At 43.5% G+C, this 25,046-nt stretch overlaps 1 protein-coding gene and 1 long non-coding RNA gene across 6 annotated transcripts in view; one reads left to right on the forward strand and one right to left on the reverse strand.

The window, feature by feature from the left end:
* Window positions 1-25,046, forward strand: part of ABCA4 (ATP binding cassette subfamily A member 4) — a 185,013-nt gene that overhangs the window by 105,351 nt on the left and 54,616 nt on the right. For both annotated transcript variants that reach the window (XM_053248322.1, XM_053248323.1), the window contains exons 20-26: window positions 3,227-3,404; window positions 6,995-7,126; window positions 8,507-8,646; window positions 12,058-12,195; window positions 13,751-13,944; window positions 15,311-15,401; window positions 18,233-18,438. In XM_053248322.1, coding sequence (XP_053104297.1) covers window positions 3,227-3,404; window positions 6,995-7,126; window positions 8,507-8,646; window positions 12,058-12,195; window positions 13,751-13,944; window positions 15,311-15,401; window positions 18,233-18,438 — 1,079 coding nt within the window. The remainder of the gene's footprint in view (window positions 1-3,226; window positions 3,405-6,994; window positions 7,127-8,506; window positions 8,647-12,057; window positions 12,196-13,750; window positions 13,945-15,310; window positions 15,402-18,232; window positions 18,439-25,046) is intronic.
* Window positions 7,009-25,000, reverse strand: LOC128324132 (uncharacterized). 4 transcript variants are annotated; one of them, XR_008306662.1, is made up of 5 exons: window positions 24,940-25,000; window positions 19,209-19,290; window positions 17,297-17,391; window positions 15,184-15,362; window positions 7,009-7,591 (listed from the first exon to the last, which is right to left on the reverse strand). It is a non-coding gene; the product is annotated as an uncharacterized LOC128324132 (long non-coding RNA). The 4 variants fall into 4 exon arrangements; XR_008306659.1 differs by having other exon boundaries at window positions 17,297-17,431; XR_008306660.1 differs by lacking the exons at window positions 19,209-19,290; window positions 24,940-25,000 and adding an exon at window positions 17,739-17,850.

Below are 25,046 nucleotides of genomic sequence, written 5' to 3' on the forward strand. Positions count from 1 at the left end.
TGATTTGTATGATAACAAGCCAACCAAGAAACAAGGAGATTGCAACCCAATCAGAAGCCAGTGCCAGAAAACCAAACAGCAAGGGGAAAACGGGCCTCCAAAAATGGTGCTCAAACGTTGAAACGTTTCGATTTGAAACAGGGTTGTTTCATTCCAAGCTCAAAACAGGCCCTTAGAGGGTGTTCTGTTTTGATCTCAAAACACTTGAAATGACCCATTTCGAGTTTTCAGCGTTGAAATGTTCTGCACATCCATAGTAAGATTCTTCTATTCCCTAATATGAGACTAAAATATTCTCCAGTTGCTGTGGGCAGCAAAGCAGGTGGTTTGGTTGGGCATACAGGCCAACCTTTTTATCCACGGGTTCCCTATCCATGGTCAGATTGATACCCAACTTCAGCATACATGGGAGGGAAAGGGCAAAAAGGGTTAAATTCACATATCTGTGGGTTGAGAGGGTGGCCTAAAATGACCTCGGAGGGAGCCATTTTGTGGCCCATTTAGTTTTTTAAAAAATTGCACGAATAATCATGGAATAATAGAACAATTTGGACTTCTGGGGGGCATTGCTGGACTGCTGGAGGCCCGCAGAGCATGGTAGGGCACTATACTTACTGTCCCCCCCCCATTCTTGCCCATTTTTACTGTGGTTTCCCAGCCTCCAAGAACCTAACCCCACCCCATCCCCAATGACTTAATACCTTGGTATCCGTGGCTTCGTTATCCACAGTAGTAGTGGAGAATGGAACCCCTGCAGATACCGAGGTCCACCTGTATGAGGATTTAGAAAATAGTACCATCATGGTTTTCCTTAGCCTAACAGTAGGCTTACAAAACTATACTGCTGCTACACAGGGTAAAAAGATCATAGCCACATCTAGGCCCTACTGAAAGACAGAGAAGGCAGAGGAATCAAGGTAGCCTAGGATGCAGTTCCCTAAGCAGAGCCAACCTCCAGGTCCTATCAAGCACAGATAATTTCTGAATCGGGAGTTTATGAAAAATTTTTTTTTAAAAAAATGAGTTTATGGCAAATGTGAATGCTAGGTTTAGGGCCTTCCAGATTGTTCTGCTTGCTTGTAACAGGAACTCTGCTCAGAAACTTGGGTGAGTGCCCTCCCATGTTTGTGCTTGAACACACAGTAGGAGACTGGACCTTGTGGGCTGTTGGCCTCAGATGTAATTTAACCTTCATTATGTAAAATCCCAAAGAAAGGTCATCGGTCACTAGAGCTGTTTCTTTACCTTTCAAGCTGCACTGCTGTGAGATGAGTAACTCTGCAGTGTCCAGTGGCCCATTGTCCTCTTGTGGTCTTCACTTCAAAGATTTTTTTATTTATTAGAGTGGGAGAGTCACAGCCATTTCTAGCCAAAGGACCATCAGTGGAGTGGGTCACGCCCAGACTAAGCTGGCTGTTCCCTAAAGCCGCTCTTCTAGATACTGAAAAATTATTATATTTTTTGGAAGACAGAATGGAAAACTCTCCCCCTTCACATCTTGAGGTAACTTGTATAAACATAAATTAATAAGCTCTGTACCTTAGATTTACATCTTCATAAATTCCCAAGTGGGTCGTTTACTTCAAAGGTTTTGTTTAGCCCAGAATTAAGTAAAATAAATCAATCCCTATGGTGGCATTTAAAATGGCAGTGTTATGATCTCACTCCTCTCCACAGTCTGTGGGTCACAAGGAGAGCCTAGGCCTTGATCTGTCCTGCTTCACAGGGGTGATTTTCTCCCACTACGACAAAAAGAAAATTGTGTTGTTATAAGCTGCAGTGTTTTCATTCTTTTCTTTTTTGAAAGTGGGGGGGAAGCTCGACATTTGGGCAGATGGCTTGTTTTCATGCCAAATTTTATCCCATGTTTTTGATACAGACCTGGTGGTGCACTCTCTAAAGGTCTATGTACATGTTATGGGCCTGGGCTGTAGCAAGGAGATCTTATTAAGCTGCTTGATGCAATGACTGAGACTTCTTGATGGTGAGCTGTTTATGTGCAGTTGGTAACCATGCAGACTGAGCCGTAGTGATTGTGGTAGTTTTCCCACATCACCACAGATGTTTTGCCCCCCTTGGCTGCTTGTGGTATAAATATAGTTTATATAGTGATAAAAATATAAGTTAAATATTTTACAGCTTGTTACTCTTGTGGTCTTCTTGTACCCTCCTAACTGTGCAAAGAGGCACCATTTTAATGTGGTGGTTCTCTTTTATTTAGCAGAGAGAGAGAGTAACTGGCCCTATCCACCCCCAGCACAGTATCTTTCCGGTGATCGTTGCTGGTGTCTATCTTGCGTTTCTTCATAGATTGTGAGCCCTTTGGGGACAGGGATGCATTTTATTTGTTTATTATTTCTCTGTGTAAACCGATTTGGAAGCTTTTGTTGAAAAGCGGTATATAAATATTTGTTGTTGTACCCCAAAATCTGCTATCTGAGGCAGATAGCCTCACCTTATCTAATAATGGAGCCAGCCCTGGCTGCTGCATATGAACAGCTCACCGCATGGAGATACCAGTCAAGAGATGTAATTCTCATTGCATCTGTAATGGGTAAACCAGCTCTGAATGTGTAATCAGATGCAGAAACAACCTGTGTTGGCTGCAATGGGATAAAGATCTGCACTGGGACATCCCATGGCATGTTGGACCACAACGGCCCCCAAGCTTAGTGGGGGGTGATGGGCAGTGGCTGCTCCCACCTTCCCCACCAGCACATAGAGGGGACTTTTAGGTAGCAGTAGCTTCTCCTTGCACCCATCACAAGGGCTTTTGGGAGAAAGCTCTTTGGTCAATGGGAAAGGCAGAAGAAGAGTTGCCATGTGAGTCTCTTGACTAAGAGCAAAGGTGCATGGGCTTCCAGGAGATGCTCCCATTTGTAGATGGCGTATGGTTCCAAGGGAAGCAATAGCATGAGTCTCTTGGACTTGTGCCACTGCTGCCACTGGATGTTCGGGGCACTCTAGCCTGGGGTCCTGTGGAAGGCATGGTCCCTTGTCCAGTGCATGGCTTAACTTGACTTCATCTCTCCTTCATCCCTGCTTCCTATGGTGTGGCCTAGAAAATATAAATGGTGTTTGGGGGGCTGCCAGCCCATTGTGCTTTGTAATGGGGCTGCTTTTTCTAACACAAGCACATAGCATATTACTGTATATCATCTGAGAGCTGCAGCTATAAAGCTCATCTTCATAACTGTTTCATTTTCAATTTCTTTTGTGTTTCAAGCAAACCGCTTCTTTGAAGCCGAGCCTTCTGGTCTAGTCCCAGGTGTGTGCATTCAGAATCTGGTGAAGATTTTCCCCAGTCGCTCCAAGCCAGCTGTGGATGGAATGAGTATTACTTTCTATGAGGGTCAGATCACAGCTTTTCTGGGCCACAATGGAGCTGGAAAGACAACCACTATGTGAGTCAGTTTACAATAAGATTCACGACCCTCTTTGGATGGTGCCCTGTTGCTCCTGGGAATTGTAGTTTGTTCCCGCCCCCCTTGCATAAGCCATGGTGGTAGGGTTCCAAACAGTCCCGTATTGGCTGGGATGTCCTGTCTTGTATCCGAAAATAGCTTCTTCCATATGGGGCACTCTTTTTCCTGTATTTTTGGGAGCTCACTCTCATTCTCCACCTCCCTTTCGCTTCACATCTGCCACCACCTCCCTTCTTCCTCCCTCTGCCTTCTGAGACCTTCCCACAAGAGCCACCAATCAAACTCTTTCTCCCCCACCCCTCCTCCTGTGCCCTGCCCTCCCATTCAACACTGCCTCTGATCAGCTGGCAAGGCATGTGACTCAACTGGTTCAGGATCATGTGTGTGTGCATAATTTGTGATCTCCTGAAATTGAATTGTAGTGCACTCAGCCTGGACAGTGGACTCTTCTGTTCTGTTATCTGCTGGTCAAGCAAGAGGATTGGGTGGGGTGGGGTTGTTGGGTGTGTGGAGGCAGGAGAGGCAGCCGAGAGCCAAAGCAACACGAATGGACTCTTCTGTTCTATAATCTGCTGCTCGGGCAAGAGGATTGGGGGAGAGGTTGTCGTGAGGAGGCAAGAGGCAGCCTAAGCAACATGAGTGGGAGGAGAGCTGGTCTTGTGGGAGGAGAGCTGGTCTTGTGGCAGCAAGCCTGAATTGTCCCATTGGCTAAGCAAGGTCTGTCCTGGTTTGCATTGAATGGGAGACTACATGCGAGTACTGTAAGATATTCCCCGTAGGGGATGGGGCTGCTCTGGGAAGGATATCTGCATGCTTGCATTCAGAAAGTTCCGGGTTCCCTCCCTGATATCTCCAGATAGGGCTGAGACAGACTCCTGCCTGTAACCTTGAAGAAGCTGCTACGTGGGAGTTAGGCCCCCAGTGGTCTGAAAAATTGGTTTTAAAAGGGTGAAATAAAGTGCCCTAATGTGCTCCTTGGTCTTCCAGGGATCCAACAAAGACCCTCCAGAAGAAAAACACATTTTAAAAAACAAAATGAGCCACAAAATGGCAGCCAGAATTACCGCTGAGGATCTCGGAGAAATGACCTCCGAGGTCCTTTCTCAGAGGAAATGATCAACCCGCAGATACTTGGAATTAACCCCTTTCATGCTTTTCCCCTGTGTATGCCAAGGTCGGGTGTCAATCACCCAACTGCGGATATGTGAAACCACGGGTGTTGGATCTGCGTATAGCGAGATCCACCTGTATGTAGAAAGCAGCTGGCTTTATTCTTCTCCAGTTGCTGGAGAAGAACTCTCAGGAAAATGAAGTTTGGCTGTAATGCAGCTGGGCTTTACGAGCTAGATAAATTCATATACTAAACCAGACAATTATGCATTTTGGTGACATTGCTCAAATCGACAGGAGAATCATAGCTTGCATTTATTTTTCTGCTGTGACCGTGATTCCTATTTATTCCACCTCTTTTCCTTTTGACAGCTCTACAAGGTAAAGAAAGATCATAATTTACTACCTCACTTTACAAACAAACTGAAGTTATCCACTGGCCGCAGAGAGTAGACTGAAGGGCCTGGAAATATTATGAGCCCATTCTTCCTGGTTTTGTATAATTGGGTGTGCATAATTGAGAACAAAAAACATGCATGTGCTATGTTAACCTTGATTCCCATATAAACTGCATGTGCATTTTCATCCACATGACAGACCTTGAGATTCAGTGTAGGCTTGTTCAGTTCATTCTCCCAACTAGAGTAGCCAATCAGACATGGGGTTTGTTTGTCTTGTAGTCCAGCCTCATTGTTAGATAATGAACTCATTTAAATTTGCACATTTTATAAATTTACATAACCATGTACCTTGCCCCAGATCCATACTGGGTTTAGATGCAGTAACTAATAATTAATAATAATAATTAACAATAATGATACTAAAAACCCTATGCTTGCCATTGTCTCATTTTCCAGTTTCCTAGAGCAGATTATTTTTGTTCTTCCTTCTTAACTAGAAGGAAGCATACCTCCATCCATCATTGCATTTAGGGGCAGAAAAGATTGTTTCAGTGCAGGCAATGCCTTGGGAGAAGGAAATGCCTATCTTATAAAAGTGGAAGTAACAGGAGAAACAAAAGCAGATGTCTCTTGAAAAGTAGAATTTTCCTGGGGTCAGGTCTTCTTAAATATACTGCAGGAGGCGGGGAGCCTTTTGTCTGAAAGAGCGGAAAAAGCAGTAAAATCAGCAAAACTGATATCCCCCTTGGGCCTGTGAGAGTTCCAGGTGCATTGTTTCTCAGGGGGTTGGACAAACATCTCCTTGGCGTTCAGTTCCCACTGCCCCTAGGTTTTGTCCTGAGTTGCTTTTATATGCTGTTCCCAGGTCAAAATTTCGAAAGTGGACATAGCAAAGTTGCTGTGTCTGTTCTTTTTGCAGCTGTTCTTGAACATGGGGAATTCTGCAACAGGAGTCATCAGTTATGTTCTCTTGGACTTCCCAGGGACACATTATATGTCATCTCTGCAGATGTGTGGTGCCAACAAGATTTGAGCAAGTAATGAGGAATGTGCGCCTAAGAGGCACTTCCAGAGGGGTTGGCCAGGAAGAAAAGGGGTGCTTAATCTGTTTTATGCCTGTCAGTTCTCCTCTCCAGATGCCCACACATGCACCCAAGGCCCAGTCAGGTTAATTTCCAGTTGGGCTAGAGATAAAACACTATTTAAATGACCAAGAGAAAGTCTTTGAAGGCGAGTGATAAACCTCTTTTTGAAAGCCCAGTGTTGCTTACATTTTAATTAAAACCCCATCAGTATTACAAATAGTGCTTGCTTGAAATCATGTAAAGCTGTTTGTAAAAGGAAAATGTTAAGAGAATTATAGTATTTTTAGATTAGTGAGGGAGAAAAGGGGAAATTTCACCATATACCTTTCATCTTTCAATAGTTCTTTAATAACAAAGCTCAGCAATGCTAATAATATATCTTTAGTTGCTTTTTTCTTATATTGGAGGATCTGTAAATATTTGACTATTTTCTTGCCTTAGTGACCCTTATTACAATTTTTGAGAGCTCAGAAATTACCTCCAGCATGAATGTCTGGCTGCATTCGCACATAACATGGATACACCCCCTCCTCCGCTCTCCCTCAACTCTTCTTCCTCCCTCAACTCTGGTTGGAGTTAACACATCCTGCGCTTCTGCATTTGCACATAATGCACGCTGTGTAAAATCTCAGGTTGCTGCAACAAAACTCACTACAACCCAAGGGTTCAGATTGAAGTTCCAATTCTGAACCTTGGGTTTCATCACCACACCGAATTCCAATTTCACACATGCGGATCTGATGTCCATGGAACTGCTGGCCCATTCAACTGCGGTTCCACATTACATGCAAATGTGGCTAATGTAAACTTACATTCACATTTACATTGATTTTTTTCAAAGGCATCTATAGTCCTCAAGCACCACCTAGTGGCAACCCAAAACCCAAATGATCCGAAATTGCTTTTTAAAAAAAATGTAATAATTGAGAATATATATAGAGATATTTTATTTTATTTTATTTTATTTGGCTAGGTCAATTCTTACAGGTTTGTTCCCACCTACATCTGGAACAATACTGGTTGGTGGTAAGGACATCCAGATACACATGGACTCCATTCGGCAGAATTTAGGCATGTGCCCTCAGTACAACATCTTGTTCAATCAGTAAGTGCTACTGAAGACTTGTCTTGAAGTAATGAGTTTCCCAACTGAAAGTATGTATTGCCTCACTACCTCATCACAGATATGTTTTTCTTACAAGTAACAAAAGGGCTACCAGCCACCTTTATATTTTTGAAACAAGGGTTTGTTCTTTTCCCTCTGTGTTGCTTATTCAGTCTTGAGTTAGGACTAACAGAAAATGGATGTGTTGCTGGACAGGTATGTGCATTTGTTGTGCTATGGCACAGGCAGAATTTTAATACTGACCTTCAAAAATACCCTCTAATCCTAGGAAACTGAGTCAAGTTTGTGGATGTTGCTGATTCACCATTTTAAGAGAAAGAGATGTGATTGGGTGTATGGTAAGAGAAATGACAGAAAAATAGGCATTGCCTTTTGAACCTCCAAAAGTACTCTTCAGTCAGTGTGTTTAAGTGGTATTTCTGAAAGATTCCTTCTCCCAAGAATCTGTTAGATGGAGACAAACAACAGCAGAAAAGAATTGAGTCATTATAAATAACATTTGCTTCTTTTGTTGTAGACACATCCCCCCCCCCCGACATTGTCACCTCTTGTCAAACAGGCTTTGCAGGTTTTTGAAACAATTGAACTATGAACCTGAAGCAAAAGTGAGATGAGTGTACCTACCAGGAGGAGTGGTCCTTCTTTATAGTGGCTGATATCCTGACTAACAAAGTGCACATGTAAGGAGGGACTCTGAGGGTGGGGTGCAGCGGGGACCAGGGGTGTAACTATAATAGGGCAAGGGGAGACAGTTGTCTGGGGGCCCACTGCCTTGGGGGGCGCCCCAGAGGCAATTCACATGACTGACTCCCCCAGCTGCATACCTGCCTGGGCTTCCTTCAGTTGTATTCATCCTCCGAAACTGATGTGAGTGTTAAGACTTGGAGCTGAGCGGGGGGCCCATTCTAAAATCTTGTCTCTGGGCCCACTCCAGCCTTGCTATGCCCCTGGCGGGGACCCAAGCACAACCTCCCTAGTTGCTTTTATAAATGCATTGTTGCACAAGTGGATGAAACTTCCCAATTCAGCCCATGCTCCAGAAGACATTTGTAAGAGAAGAAATACACTGCTGAACAATGTTTCTGGAGTGTGAACAAAGCTGCAGAATTTTGCATCCTTGCTTAACAGCGTGCGCTATTGGGGCTGGGGAAGTTGTGTGCCTGTGCGGGCCCCCATTGCATCCCTGCAGTCCTTTCTTACTCACTTGCTTCATTAGTCAGAATATCAGCCACTGCTTTCTGTTCTCTAAATAGAAACTACTACTACTGTCTCTTGTTTCTTGCTGTATAATGGTGCCATGTTCTTAACCTCATTGGGTCAACTCAAACAATGCCGTTTCTTTCCGGAACTTTTCTATAGCCTGACTGTTGCAGAACACATCCTGTTTTATGCTCAGCTGAAAGGGAGGTCAAGAGAGGAGGCTGAACTGGAAATGGAGATGATGCTGAAAGACATAGGCCTCTCACATAAAAGAAATGAAGAGGCTCAAAACTTGTCAGGTACCCAAAGATTTGCCCTCACAGTCCTCTGTGGCTTCTTATCATCATCAAGCATTGACTATTGCTTCCGAGGGTAGATGCAGTGGAAAATATGGGCCCAGGAACCCCAAGGCCACCAAATGGTTTGCAGAGGAATAGCAGTGAATGGTTTGTTTAATCCACTCTTCTCATTATAGTTAAAGGAGCATATTTGATAACAAATTGGGGTTGGGGGCAGTGTTCCCTGTAACAAGGATTCCCAGATGGTGTTGGCTGCAACTCCCATCATCCCCAGTCAAAGGCCATTCCATCTGGGGCTGATGGGTGTTGTAGTCAACATTTTCTGGGAATCCTCATTACAGGGAACACTGGTGGGTGGTAAATCAGAAAAGTATTGAGGCACAAACTTCTGTGGAGAAAATGGCAAAACAACACCACCACCACCCAGGGAGCATCTACTAAAATATCAGCAAAAAGGAGACCCCAGCTCAAGATGCTATGGAATCTGAGGACTTCATATTCCATAGCATCTTGAAATGTGGTCTCTTTTTTTGCTGATAAATGTCTGAGGACCAGAGGAGCCCACATTATGAGATGCATCAAGTGAATGCCCCACAAAAGAGTATCCCACAATGAAACTGTTAGTCTTTGAGGTGCTTTCAGAGTTTTCTTGTTGTGTTTAATAAGATATTTGTCATCTGCTGCTGCTGCCTGCCTGTGGGACTACTGCCTACCAGCTCTGTTGCAGCTGAGTTTTGGCAGGACTGGGGTCCTGGGCTTCCATCTGCCCGCCGCTGGGCTACAAAGGAGACTGCCAGTGGCTGGCACTGTAGCTGCCTGCTGCCTGTTCCCCGTGCCCAGCAAAGGAGGAAGAATATCCACCAGCAAGAGATACAGGGTGAGAGCCTGTGCTGGGTGCTGGGTGCGGCTCCTCTGCTGATTGTCATCTGCTGCTGCTGCCTGCCTGTGGGACTTCTGCCTGCCAGCTCTGTTGACGCGACTCGAATCCGACAGATTGCGGCACAGAGAACTTTTAAAGATCTATGCTCTGGCTATACGTGCAGCAAAGAAATGTTTCTTTTCTGTCCGTATTGCTTCCACAGGCTCTCATCCAGCAGAGCTATTCAGGGTTGTGAGGGGGCTAGTAGGGCCCCTGACTCCCCTGAATCTGAATCTGGAACCATCAGTTGCCCGCTGTGATGCTTTTAATGAGTTTTTTGAGGACAAAATATCTTGTATTCAGGTCGATCTAGATTTAGACTCCACAGTTATCGCAGTGTCAGATGCAGAGGTATCCAGCAACTCCTCTTGTGTGGTTAGGCTGGATCAATTTCAGTTTGTGACTCCTGTGGATGTGGACAAGCTGCTTGGAACGGTGCATCCTACCACCTGTCTGCTTGATCCCTGCCCAACGTGGCTTATACTATCTGGCAAGGAGGTTGTTGTGGATTATAAATACCTCTCTGAGAGAGGGCAGGATGCCTCCTTGTTTAAAGGAGGCAATTATTAGACCTATTCTTAAGAAGCCTACCTTGGACCCCTTGGAGTTTAGTAGCTACAGGCCTGTCTCCAACCTCCCATGGTTGGGCAAGGTAATTGAGAGGGTGGTGGCCTCCCAGCTGCAGGCGGTCTTGGAGGAAACTGACTATCTAGACCCGTTTCAAACTGGTTTTCGGATGGGCTATGGGGTGGAGACTGCCTTGGTCGGCCTGATGGATGATCTCCAACTGGGAATGGACAGAGGAAGTGTGACTCTGTTGGTCCTTTTGGATCTCTCGGCGGCTTTCGATACTATCAACCATAGTATTCTTCTGGAATGTCTAAGGGAGTTGGGGGTGGGAGGCACTGCTTTGCAGTGGTTCCGCTCCTACCTTTCTGTCAGATCCCAGATGGTGTAGCTTGGAGACTGTTGCTCTTCAAAATGTGAGCTTTTATATGGGGTCCCTCAGGGATCCATACTATCTCCAATGCTTTTTAATATCTACATGAAACCGTTGGGAGAGATCATCCGGAGATTTGGTGCTGGGTGTTATCAGTATGCTGATGGCACCCAAATCTATTTCTCCATGTCAACATCATCAGGAGAAGGCATATCCTCCCTGAATGCCTGCTTGGAAGCAGTAATGGGCTGGATGAGGGATAACAAACTGAGACTGAATCCAGACAAGACAGAGGAACTTATTGTGCGAGGTCGTCACTCGGGAAGCAATCTTGATCTGCCTGTTCTAGATGGGGTCACACTTCCTCAGAAGGAACAGGTACGCAGTTTGGGAGTGCTTCTGGATCCACACCTTTCCCTGGTTCCCCAGGTTGAGACAGTGTCCAGAAGCGCTTTCTATCAGCTTCAGTTGATACGCCAGCTGCATCCGTTTCTGGAGGTTCATGATCTCAAAACAGTAGTACACTTGCTGGTAACCTCCAGACTTGATTACTGCAATGCGCTCTATGTGGGGCTGCCTTTGTACGTAGTCTGGAAACTACAATTAGTACAAAATACAGCAGCCAGGTTGGTCTCCGGGTCATCTCAAAGAGACCATATTACTCCTATATTACAGGAGTTGCACTGGCTGCCAATAAGTTTCCAGGCAAAATACAAAGTGCTGGTTATAACCCATAAAGTCCTAAACAGCTTAGGCCCACGGCACTTAAGAGAGCGTCTTCTTCTGCATGATCCCCATCGTCCACTGTGTACATCAGTTGAGGCTTGTCTGTGGCTACCTTCATGTCGTCTGGTGGCCACCCAGAGACGGGCCTTCTCTGTTGTCGCCGCAAGACTTTGGAATGCACTTCCCGTGGGAATAAGAGTCTCTCCATCTCTAGCAGCTTTAAAAAAGTGTCTAAAAACTTATCTTTTTACCCAGGCCTTTTAGCTTTTTAACCAGGGTGGATTTGATTTAAATCAAACTGATTTAAATCATGATTTAAATCACTAGCAGGGTGGATAAAAATTAAAAAAAAATCTGATTTAAATCAAAAAAATCGGATTTTTGATTTAAATTGGATTTTTTTGATTTAAATTGGATTTTTTTGATTTAAATCGGATTTTTTTGATTTTTATCTACCCTGCTAGTGATTTAAATCGTGATTTAAATCGTGATTTAAATCAGTTTGATTTAAATCAAATCCACCCTGTTTTTAACTTTGTAACTTTTTAAATTTTGGATTATTTATTGATTTGTTTTAAGCTGTTTTTAATATTTAATTGATTTTAATGTTTTGTTTTTATTTGTTGTGAACTGCCCTGAGACCTTGGGTTAGGGCGGTATAAAAATGCACTAAATAGATAAATAAATAAATAAATATTTGCTTCTGCAGTCTATGCTGCATGCTACAGAGAAGCAACTCTCCCTCTGACAGATCCACTGCTTTCTCTTGAAAATATGGATTTTTTTATCCTTTATGCTCCTGCAGTTTTGTCCCTGTATTCTTCAGGTGGTATGCAGCGGAAGTTGTCTGTTGCTGTTGCCTTCGTAGGTGAAGCAAAGGTGGTTGTCCTGGATGAGCCCACCTCTGGAGTTGATCCATATTCCAGACGATCTATTTGGGACCTTCTACTAAAGTATCGTTCAGGTAATTTGGCTTCAGAAAGGAAACAGTAGGCTTTTAAAAAAAAAAGAGTATTAGTAGCAGAACTCTATTTCATAGCTTCTTAATAAGGTAAAGACAGCAGTGTGTATATGCAGACAAAGCCCAAAGTTTAAGATGAAGCAGACTATTATTATTACCTTATTAATTTGTGCTTTGCCTAGATGCTCATAATTATATGTCTTCTTTATGAAAATGCATGAGTAAGCTTCCCATTAAAGTAAAATGGCAGCAAAGACTGACTGTTGATGGACTCTGCAGTATTGTGCAGATGCACCCAGACAATCTGTGTAGCTCACTTAACTTCAGCAGATTAGTGGATGGTTGTGAGTAGGAGTGTAAAGGCCAGATGTACTTTCCACCCCAGTCAAAGCACCTCTCCACCCTCTCAGCTTTACACAGCTTGTCCCAGTTTATAGATTATTGCACGTGAAACCTCCTAGGATTGTTAAGTGATGGATAACTATATGATAAAGGCTGTAGCCAGTACTTTGGCTGGTAAACTCCAGTGCACTCAATCCTTTCCTCACCACCTAAATCACCTCATCTCACCTCACTTGCAAGTATCGCTTTCTCACACACAGTCCTCTCCCCTCACCTTCTCTCCCACCCATCTCTGTTTCTCTCCACTTTCTCATCCTTCTCGTCCTCTCCTACTTACCCTTCTAGCTTTTCTCTCTTTTTCTCTCACCACCTTTGCCATGTCTTTTTTTCTTCCCAACCTCTTCCCTGACAGATGTGCTGTCTGTGGTGAAGCTTCACAGCCCCAAGCACAGTACAGTATAAAAGGAGATTCAGTGCAGCTGCATTTATCTAAATGGCATGAGGAACATCTGAACTGTTTTTGATAATAAGCTGGTTGGATAGATGGAAATGCTGATCAAATTGTTATATGTTGCATATAGGGCACAGTAAATATGGGTAGGACTGTTGGGTAACCATATTTCATCTAATGCAGATGATGGTGTCTTGTTTGTGCCTTCTCCTGGGAACTGCATGTATTGCTTTATTCATTCTATAATGTACTCATTTTTCATCACAGGAGTCCTATCAGAAGTGGCACTTAGTGAAGGTTTTATGGAGTTACAAATTCTAAAGATCAAAATGTAGCAAAGCTGGCCAAAGTGAGGCTGGTAGTAGCAAAAACTGAGCTCCTTTGGTTGCTCAAACCAAAGAAGCAGGCCTGATTTAGAAAATATGTTTAAGGGTCAGGCCTTGCCACATGACCTGCTATAGTCTTTCAGATGCTTGGGTGGTTCTTGTAGACCTATCTGCTCTCATTCCAGTTTCTAATGCTCTTTTTTGACTAGAGCTTAGAAGTATTACACAGCCCAGGTCTCTGTCTGACAGCTGTAAGATTACAGGTTCAGGACCTGATGCAGTCCTGAATTATTTCAAGATCCATGGTTGTATGACTAAGGCCTTCTAACAAACGTTTTGATCCATATTTCAAGGAATGTTTTATCAGTGTACATTATAATACACATGATCTGTGTACTATCATTGTGGTATCTTACTGGTTGTATCTCCTTCCTTTTAGGTAGGACCATCATCCTGTCTACCCATCACATGGATGAGGCGGACATACTTGGAGACCGAATTGCCATCATTTCCCAAGGGAAACTGCACTGTTCAGGTTCCCCTGTTTTCCTAAAGAACTCCTTTGGGACAGGATTTTATCTCACCTTGGTCCGCAAGATGAAAACCTTCCAAGACAGTGGAGGAAAGGAGGCAGTAAGTGTTTGGCACTATGTTGCAGAAAAATCTGAAAACATCATTTAGCCTCAAAATACAAATAAAAATGTATGGTTCTGTGACTGGCACCTCATTAGTATAAATGCTCTTCAAGGGGGAAGAGCCAAGTACAATTTTGAACAAGCAGGGATAGCTGGCAATTCAGCTATCCCTGACAGCTCAAAATTCCATTCAACCCCCTGCCTCTGAATACAATTCATGCAAATGTGATACTGTAATGCCTGCTTCTGTATTGTTAATAGAATGTAAGGCAAGTGAAAGGAGAGGGCCGGGAATGTTTGAAAAAAGCAAGGGGGAAATGTTGATTTATGGCAGTTAGAAAGGGAGACGAAGGAGCTGAGGAGAGGAGAGGAGATGCTGAAGAGAGACCTGAGAAAGAATAGAACACAAAGCAAATAGACAAGATGCCAGAAAACAGAGGAAGACCAAATATGGGCAAGAGAACTCACAGTCTGAAAAAAAATGTGGTGGTGGTGATGGTGTTAGCATTTATATACTGCTTTTCAACAACTGCCCCACCCCTGAAGTTCTCAAAGTTGTTTACAAAGCAAAAGAAATAAAATGATGATTTCTGTTCCAAAGGGTCTCACAGTCTAAAAACATGAAAGGCACTAGGGAGACACCAGCAAGCTGCCACCGAAAAAGATACTGTGCTGGGATGAACAGGGTCAATATATGACAGGAATTGATTGCTGGCCAGAAAATTTGAATTGATTGCTGGCCATAAAAATGACAGAAAATTTATGCCATAGCTATGTAGCCAATAGTGGTTTGGACTTCGGAGTTTGGTCATTTGTGGTGTTTTTGTTTGTTGTTATAACAGTTAATTAATTTGTTTTTAATCAATAAAATATGGAAATATTCATAATCCTTAGACTCAAGAATGATTGCTACTCTGTCTCTCCTTACCCATAACTTAGAATTGGGTACATAACAGTGCCACTCACAAACCTTGTATGCAAGGGTTACACAAGCACAACTATTATTCCTCACTTAACTTATTTTATTTCTTCTAAATGTACAATCCACCTTACCAGTATTGGTATAAGGTAGCCTCCAATGATGCGATTTACAATATACAATCATAAAAGGATTATATAAACCACCCAAAAAAAGCAACTTCATAGCCAGCTCCCAGGAACTCAATAGAAACCAGCTAGCTATCACAAAAAAACCATGAGTTTTTCAGCAAAGGTTAAGTGGTATCCTATTCCTTACCTCTTTGGAGATCTAATGGGATAATCCTTTCTGATAACATTCTAACACAATACGTGTATTATGAGCACATGGAAGCTATAGTATGACTTCTTTTTCTTCCCTCTTCCTTTTGCTTATCTGTTCTTAGACCTCCTGCAGCCTGGGATCCAACTGTTCCTGTTCCTGCTCCAGTTGTGCACCTGCACCCAAAACAGAAACTGGTGAACAGGAGCTGGATGGTGAGAACAGGGATTGCTCCGCTTGTTTATTGCACAATGTTATGAAATGGGAACAGGTTAATTAATTGCATGGAGGATAAATCTGACAGTGTGCCTGTCTCAGATGCCATTCTCAGCAACAGGATCCTTGATCGCCTGATCAATAATAACAACAACAACTTTGTTAGCCATCCCATAACAAATTGTTCTCTGGGCAGCTCACAACAGAGGATTAAAACATTCAATAAAAACACATAAAACATTAAATCATAGAGAAAACAGGTGAAAAGAAAATACAATATACAATAAAAAGCAGCAGGACTCCAGCAGGACTCTTATTTGTTATGTGATCTGTGGTGCCTTATATTGTTTAGGACAGGCCATCACTTGGGTCAAGCTACTATTGGGGGGGGGGCAGGGGGAGACTCAGAAGTCTAGCACTAAACAAATGTATTGATACCAACTGTAGATATCCCAATGTGTTTTGAGCAACTGGCTCATCAGGAGCCTTTCTGCCAATTAGGGGTGTGCACGGAACCATCTGGCCCGGTTTGGTTCGAGGCTGGACTGGCCTCGAACGGAACCAGGCCAGTTTGGTCCAGCCCCCATCGACACCCCCCGCAGTCCGGTCTGGTCCCGGACCGGTCCACGAACATTTTTTTAAAAAAATGTAAATGTAAAATAAGCACCTGTAGCCCCTTTGGGAGGCTTGCTCTAGCCGCAGTGGGGGGGTGTCCACACGGGTTCCCTCTCCCCCCGCCGGCCTTCCTCATCACCGCCGCAGCCGGGTAAGCAAAGCCTTTTTGGCCCTTTGGGGGCTCCGTAAAAGCAAGCGCATGCGTGGCGGCCGCCAAAATGGCGGCTGCTCGCTTTTACAGAGGCCCGAAAGGGCCAAAAAGGCTTTGCTTACCCAGCCGCGGTGGTGATAAGGAAGGCCGGTGAGGGGAGAAGGAACACACGCGGACCCCCCTTGCGGCTACAGCAAGCCCCCCGAAGGGGATACAGGTGCTTGTTTTATGTTTGTTTGTTTTTAATTAAGTTCGCGGACCTGCCAGACCGGACCCGGCGGTCCAGTTCCAGTCCGGCTGAACGGGGGGCGGGGGGGGTTCAGTTCAATCATGAACCCACGAACCCCCAGACTGAACTGTCGGACCGTGGACCGCCGGACCAGTTCCGCACATCCCTACTGTCAATATCCCTTCTCGGTATATGGCCTTCAGTTCTATTTCAGTATGAAAGGAGCTCCCTACGATTTGGTTTTGAAGGTTTATATCCCACCTTTCAAGCTAAAAAGACTCACAAAATGGCTAACAATACACTTTAAAACAGTAAAATAATAAACTGCAATAATTCACAGCAATAGTACAGCAATAAAACAAAACCTGCACACTAATAAAAATAGGGAGAACAATGGTTAAAAAAAAGCAATGAAGTAGACAAATGGGTTAAAGTATTTAACTAAAAGCCTTACAAAACAAGGTTTTTACTGAAAGTCTAAAAGCAGGGTAGGGAACTGGCAAGCCTCTGCAGGGAGAGAATTCCAAAGTTTCAATGCCAGCACAGAAAACGTCCTGCCTCTGGTTCCTGCTAAGCTGATTTGTGTCAAAGGTGGGCCAGAGACTAGGGCTTGCAAAGCTAATCATAAAGCCCGGGTAGGCTCATGTGAGCAAAAATGAACTTGGCCACAAACTGTGTCATTACCTAGGGCTTTTTGGTGACTGGTCATTACCTTCATCTCGGGCTCTTTGGTGACTGGTCACATGGCCCTTTTCACATATTCACACCTTGATAACTTGAATTATGACATGAAGACCAAAACAATTCAGTACAGTACTATGTGCAATGTGCTTCTAAGAGTGCACATATAAATACATTAAAAAGAAGCTTGCAGTGCTGTGACTGCATTTTGCGCTCACCTTTTAAAGAACATGTGACTGCAGCATATCAGAAAATCAGACTCTTGTATTTGCTCTTCCTCACTGGCTGACTGTTCTGTTGCTGCCCTCTGCTCCTGTTATGGAATAAAGCACCCAGCAGCTGGCTGTCTAGGACTGAAGAACATAGGAAGCTGCCATATATTGAGTCAGTCAGACCATAGGTCCATCTTGCTCAGAGTTGTCTACACAGACTGGCAGTGGCTTTTCCACGGTTGCAGGCAGGAGTCTCTCTCAGCCCTATCTTGGAGAAGCCAGGGAGGGAACTTGGAACCTTCTGCTCTTCCCAGAGCGGCTTCATCCCCTGAGGGGAATCTCTTACAGTGCTCACACATCAAGTCTCCCATTCAGATGCAACCAGGGCAGACCCTGCTTAGCTAAGGGGACAAGTCATGCTTGCTACCACAAGACCAGTTCTCCTCACCATTTCTCTCTCAGGGACTCAACTGCAAGCCGGGAAAGAAAGTGCCCTGTAGCTGAGTCTTTTCTCTCTCTGCTTGCTTGCTTGTCCCTTTGCTGCCATTGCCTTCTCCTCCTTCTGCTGGAAAAGAAAGTGTTCCACTACTGAGTGCCTGAGAGGGAAGCAGCCTAGCCTTTGTACAGGTACACTAATCAAGGAACTGTGACTGGATGAAGTGCCTTGTTGAGTGTACATTCAATGGCAAGATTTGTCTCTATATAAAGTGTGAACGATCTCTTCTTACAGCTTTACTGACCCACACACATACAGAGCTTATAGGCTCCAGTCTTATGCATGCTTGCTTGGGAGCAAGCCCTGTGGCTTTGAAGTAAACATGCACACACGTGGGTTCTAAGTGGCACAACTTACAGAAGAGGATACGCCATTCTATCCCATCTCTTTGCACTCCAAGTACAACTCATTATTCATTTTCCAAACCATGCTTTGTTTCATCACAGGTGATGTGAATGAGCTAAATGAACTGATCCTTCATCATGTTCCAGAAGCAAAGTTAATCGAAAGTATTGGTCAAGAACTTGTCTACCTTCTGCCCAGTAAGGATTTCAAACAACGTTCCTATGCCAGTCTCTTCAGAGAATTGGAGGAAACCCTGGCTGATGTGGGACTCAGCAGTTTTGGGGTTTCAGACACACCACTTGAAGAGGTAGTTAGCTCTGAGATATTCCATTACCACCCCCATCAGTCGTTTCCTTCCTAATTTGGATGGATGTTTGTGCTGAACTAATATAATAATTGTTTGTGAAACTTAAGCTTAGTATTCAAATTCTTAGAGGAACTGAAGCCCTGTCTTGTTTGGATGCTGCTCTGAATTTATAGAAAACTGAAAATGCAATAAATTTGCATACTACAACAATTATTTATGTAATTATTAGTTTATCTGTTAAGTAAAAGATTAGGGATGTGCAAATCGATTCGAATTTGAATAGATTTGACTGGGTGATTCGAGTGGTTCTAATTTGAATCAAATCACCCCTTAAAAGGGGAATTCAATTCGAAATTGAAATACATTTTTGAAATTCAATTTGAATGTGATTCAAGCGCTTTTTGGCACCTTTTAAAAACTATTCAGCCCCCTTGATTGGTTAAAAAAAAGATGCCAAAACAGAGTCAAAATGATTCAAATTTGATTTGAATTTGAATCACATTTTTGACCAGATTTGAATCTGATTCAAATTCAAAACGAGTTTTTGGAGTTCAATTCAAATTCAAAATGAATTTTTAAAAATCCATTTTGTGCACATCTGTATAAAAGATGGAGCATTTATTTATTTATTTATTGGTAGTGGTCCTATTGTCCTCCCCACTAAGGATCTCTGCGTCTGCATAGACCAACTCTGGGGAACCTTCTAGAGCTGTTAGAGCTTTGAGTAGTAGCCCCTTCCCCTATAGTGACACAAGCCCCTCGGATATTACCTCCCTCAATCTTCTTCTGACCGCTGAGACAGTGACATTGGAGGACCTTCTGCCTTGGTTTTTTCTCCTTCTGAGGCCTGAGCTATATAAAAAAAATTAAAATTCAATATTGCCCCCTTGTTTACCTCCGTTTAGTTTCAGTTTATTCTAGATTTCTGTCTTGTTGTTCTACTTCTTGCCTTCATCTTTTGCATGTTCACTGAGTTCAGTAACAACCCCCCTGCCCCACCTCCCGCCCTTTTTCTCTTCAGACGTCTGAAGCATTTTATGGCTTCTAAGCCACGTTTTATATTCTGTGTCTCCTGCTCCGCTAAGCTCGCTGCTTCTGACGGCCACAACAGTTGCCTGGCCTGTTTGGGGCAGATATCGAATAGATATCTGACCATTCTGTAAGGCCTTTATTCGACAGGCCAGGAGGAATAGGGTGTCGCACCTCAGAGTGATCTTGTGGGAAAGGGCTCTCTCCTCTACAATAGCCCTAAAGCCTCCTCTCACTTTGGAGTCGCTCTATCAGTGCCTTACTAGCTGTGGGATGGCGTCCTCCTGAGAACTCCCTAGGTCTCCGTAGCTACCTCCCCACTATTGGAGGGGCCGGACTCTGAGGAGGAGCACCATGATCCCGATTGCTACTCAGAGGGAGATAACACATGCTGGGATTGCAATGAGGAAAGCTCTGGTACCGATACAGATTACTCTGATCAGTACCAAGGTTGGGAACAGCCGGGCAAGATGGGGCATTCATACAAGTGCTGGCCAAGGGAGGGAGGCTCTTATTATCCTGATTGGCGCCAGACTTATTCTGTACACTACCCAGAATATACCAGAATATACCTATACACTACCCAGAATATACATATTTATGGGGCCCAGAGCACCACTGAGCTATCAGGAAAGGCGCTATTGGAGCCCAGAAGAAAGGGGTTGGAAGTGTGTTTATGGTCCCTCAGGGAGACTTGGGTCCCATTCATATTCCAGGTCCACTCTCCCAAATCGCTGCCTAAAGACGCAGATTCCAGAAAGCAAAAGAATAAAAAGGGGAAATCTGTTTCTAAGCCTTGGGACCTAGCAGCATCACAGCAGCCCGCTAAACCTGCTGCACCTGCCAAAACTGTTCCCCCTACAGAAGAGATGGGCCCTGATTCTGGCTCAGACTTGGATGCTGCCTCATCCACTAACAAAGACCCTGAGGCACATCCAGATTCGCCCTCCCCAGAGAATCCTATAGATGGTGATAAAGGCCAAGCTACTGAAGCTTATAGACCTTACAGGTGAAGTGTGCCGTCGAGTTGATTTCGACTCCTGGTGCCCACAGAGCTCTGTGGTTTTCTTCGGTAGAATACAGGAGGGGTTTACCATTGCCTCCTCCCACGCAGTATGAGATGATGCCTTTCAGCATCTTCCTATATCGCTGCTGCTCAGTATAGTACCAGCGGGGATTTGAACCAGCAACCTTCTGCTTGTTAGTCAAGCGTTTCCCTGCTGTGCCATTAGGTGGCTTGTCTTTCCAAATTCATTTTTTATTAATTTTAACAATAGCAATATTATCATTCATTACAAATACACACATAAAAGGTGGACTTCCCGCTCAAATTTCTTTGTGATTTATCAACTATAAAGTTTACCCTTGCTATAATAATAATTCAAAACGTAAGTTCAAACCCTTACAAACATAATTAATCTAACCAACCTGCGATTTATACTAAATTTCAAACCCTGCTGTCAAGTCCATAGTAGGGAAGTAATTTTTTAGATACAACAAGAATGGTTTCCAATCTTCTTTAAAACATTCCAGGTTTTGATCTCTTAATAGTGCTGTAAGTTTTGCCATCTCCGCATATTCCAAAATTTTTATCAGCCAGTCTTCTTTTGAAGGCAGTTCACTAGACTTCCATTTCTGTGCATATGTAATTCTAGCTGCCGTAGAGGCATACATAAAAAATGTTAAAATGGTTGTAGAAATAGCTCCTTGTGTTATCTCCAGCAGGAAGGCTTCTGGCTTCTTAGGAAATGTCATTTTAAATATTTTCTTTAGTTCATTATATATCATATCCCAATAGGCTTTAGCCTTCCCACAGGTCCACCACATGTGAAAAAATGTGCCTTCAAAATGTCCACACTTCCAACATTTGTTGGAAACATTTTTGTACATTAATGCCAATTTTTTTGGTGTCAGATACCATCTATACATCATTTTATAATAGTTTTCTTTGATAACATAACATGCAGTAAATTTTAAATACTTTTTCCATAACTTTTCCCAGGCTACCATTTCTATATTACGCCCCGCATCTTGAGCCCATTTTATCATAGTCGTTTTAACCACTTCCTCTCTTGTCTCCTCCAGAAGCAACAGTTTATACATTTTAGAAACTAATTTTTCATCATTTTGACATAATTCCTTCTCAAAATTTGAGATCTGCTCCTCAAATCCAACTTTAAGATCCTTCTTATACATCTCATTTAACTGATGATACTGAAACCAATCTCTAACTTTATCTTGTATTTCAGTTAAACTTTTTAACTTACAATCCTTTTCGTGAAAATGTACCAAATCCCTATAGGTACCCCAACCCGTTTGCATATTTACTTCTTTACGTGATAAAGCTTCAATCGGAGATACCCATAACGGAGTTTTAGGTTCAAACCAATTTTTATATTTTAACCACACCCTCATTAAACTCCTTCTCACATAATGGTTCAAAAAATCTTTATGTATTTTACTTTTTTCATACCATAAATACGCATGCCAACCAAACCTTCTGTCAAATCCTTCTAAATCAAGAATTCTAGGATTTCTTAGCGTTATCCATTCTTTTATCCATGTCAAACAAACAGCATCAAAGTACAACCTTAAGTCTGGCAAGGCAAGACCACCCCTTTCCTTTGCATCTGTTAGATTCTTAAAATTAATTCTTGGTCTTTTCCCCTGCCAAACAAACTTAGTTATGTCCTTCTGCCATTGCTTAAAACAAGTTAAGGTGTTAATTATGGGAATAGTCTGAAAGAGAAACAACATTTTGGGCAAGACATTCATTTTCACCACTGAAATTCTTCCCATTAAAGAGAGATTCATTTTGGACCATCTTTCTAGATCAGTTTTCACTGAATTCCATATTTTGACATAGTTATTTATAAACAGCAGAGAGTTGTTATTTGATAACCAAACCCCCAGATATTTAACTTTCTTCTCCACTTTCAGCTCACTTATTTGACAGAATCTATCTTTAGTTTTCTGGTCCATATTTTTAGTTAAAACCTTAGTCTTGGTCTTATTTATATAAAATCCAGCCAGTTGACCAAATTGTTGTATTTTATCCAAGAGTCTTTCGATCTTATCCATTGGATCTTCTAGAAACAGCACAACATCATCTGCAAAGGCTCTCAGCTTATAATCCTGTTTCCCAATTTTGGGACCGTGTAATTTGTCATCTTCTCTGATAGCTCTACAGAGCACTTCTAGAACCAATATATAAAAAGCAATGGGGAAAGTGGACATCCTTGTCTTGTCCCTTTTTGTATTACACAGTTGGCCATTAGGTGGTGGCTTGTCAATAGACCTTACTCAGAGCACATTCAGCATATCGTGTCTGCTCTGGGTTTGCAAACCCAACAACTAAAGAATGAAACAGCTGACCCGGTTTTTGGCCTACTCAAGCCTTTTACTTTTGCTCCAGTCTCACTTCCACTTCTGCCTACAGTCATGGAGGTAGTTGAGGCCACATGGTCCAAACCAGCATCCATTCAGCAAACATCCAAGAAGCTGTAAAATCTATATAGGGTCCATCAAGCTGGTGCGCCTTACTTATCCTTGCACCCCAAACCTAATTCTATTGTGGTGGAGTCACCCCAACACGGTGCAAAGCAGAAACTGTTGTCAGCCCCTTCTGACCCCGACAGGAAGAAGCTAGATTCCTTCGGGAAGCGCATTTACGCCATGGCAAGCCTTCAACTTCGCATAGCAAACTATCAAAGCTGTATGGCAGGCTATACACATTTTATACTGGGGAAGCTTGAGCTGTTGTTACAACAGCTTGCCCCTAACCAAAAGGAAGCAGCCATGACCTGTTTGAATGAGCGACTGTAAGTTACAAAACAGCAATTGCATTCAGCAAGACATGAGGCAAACTGTGGCTCTTGTAATATGGCTGTAGCTGTAGCTGTGCGTCGACATGCTTGGCTGAAATCCACCTTACTAGTCCTTAGGCCAGGCTCTGAATTGAAGACCTTCCGTTTGATGGTGACAATCTCTTTGGAAAGGAAATGGATGACACACTGGAGAGAATTCATGAGCTCAAAACAACTACTAAGTCAATGGGGATCCAATCTTTCCAGCAGAAGTCAAATAAGCAGCACCCATGGCGGGCCAGAAATCCACTTTCCAACCTTTCCATTAACAAGAACAGCAGAAGAACAGGTACCAGCCATATAGCTGCTTTCGTAAGCCATCCACTCCTACCAACAAGAAGGACCAAGCCATCCTACAACAAGTGGATGTTGTAGGATCACTCCATCTGCCTCTAGACTGCTCTCTTTGTGAATGCCTGGCAGGATATCACCATGGACCAGTGGGTACTGACTGTCATACATTTAGGATATGCTATAGAATTTCACACCCTGCCACCTTTTTTGGGAACATGTAGTACTGAGTCCAACCCAACCCTTTGACAGGAAGTCAGCTACTTGCTTCATTCAGTGAGTATGCACCAATGCAGTGATGCCATCCAGTGAGTATGCACCAATACAGCAACAGGGTTTTATTCACGGTACTTCATGATCCCGAAAAGGGACAGCAGCCTGAGGCCCACTCTAGATCGCCACGTCCTAAACCAATTTATCCATTTGAGACGGTTCTATATGACTACCCTAGCCCAAATTCTACAAGTGCTGTTACACGATGACTGGTTTGCAGCCATAGACTTACGGGACACTTCCACATTTCAGTCATACCACAGCACAGGGAGTATCTCCAGTTTTCCAAAATGTATGTCAGTAGTTGTGGCACACCTCCACCAATAAGCCATCCGTCTTTTCCTATAGCTGGATGACTCGCTCGTGGTGGCACAGACCAGAGAGAAATTACATCATCATACCCAGATTATGCTGGACCTCCTGAACCGTCTAGGACTATGCGTAAACTGGGAGAAATCAAAACTGACGCCCACAAGATCCATAGAGTTTCTAGATACTATTCTAGTTTCCCGAAAGATGCTTGCCTCCCTGGCCTCATGGAGGATAGGAGTCATCAGAAACATGGCGCACAGGATCTTGGCTTCCACGAAACACCCAGCGAAGTCCTTTTTAAAAATGTTGGGATTTATGGCTTCTACCACCAGAATTCTGCCTCTAGATTGTCTCCGAATACATCCCTTGCAACACTGGTTTCTATCAGTTTCCTGCCCCCAATACGACTGCCCGGACACCACACTGATTCTCTCAACCACTGTGCACAACTCTATTCATTGGTGGTCCAGACTTCTGAACCTGGTCAAGGGCAGACCCTTTATCCACCCACCAGCTATGACATCAATCACCACAGATGACTCCAATTCTGGTTGAGGCGCCCACTGTGACAGCCACAGTGTAGCCGGTCTCTGGAACAAGCAAGAGAAAAATTAGCGTATCAACTGTTTTAGAACTGCTGACCATCTGGAAGGCTATGAAAGCCTTCCTACCTCTGCTGAGGGGTACCTCAGTGCTGATCATGATGGACAATGTCACGTTGATGTCCTACCTGAATCTTCAGGGTGAGACGCATTCGGCTGTGCTTTGCCACCTGGCCATGGATATTTGGGCTTGGTACCTTAAGCACCAGATTTGGCCGTCTGCCATACACATCAC

Source organism: Hemicordylus capensis, chromosome 4 (assembly GCF_027244095.1).
Source record: "Hemicordylus capensis ecotype Gifberg chromosome 4, rHemCap1.1.pri, whole genome shotgun sequence".
Taxonomy (NCBI): domain Eukaryota; kingdom Metazoa; phylum Chordata; class Lepidosauria; order Squamata; family Cordylidae; genus Hemicordylus; species Hemicordylus capensis.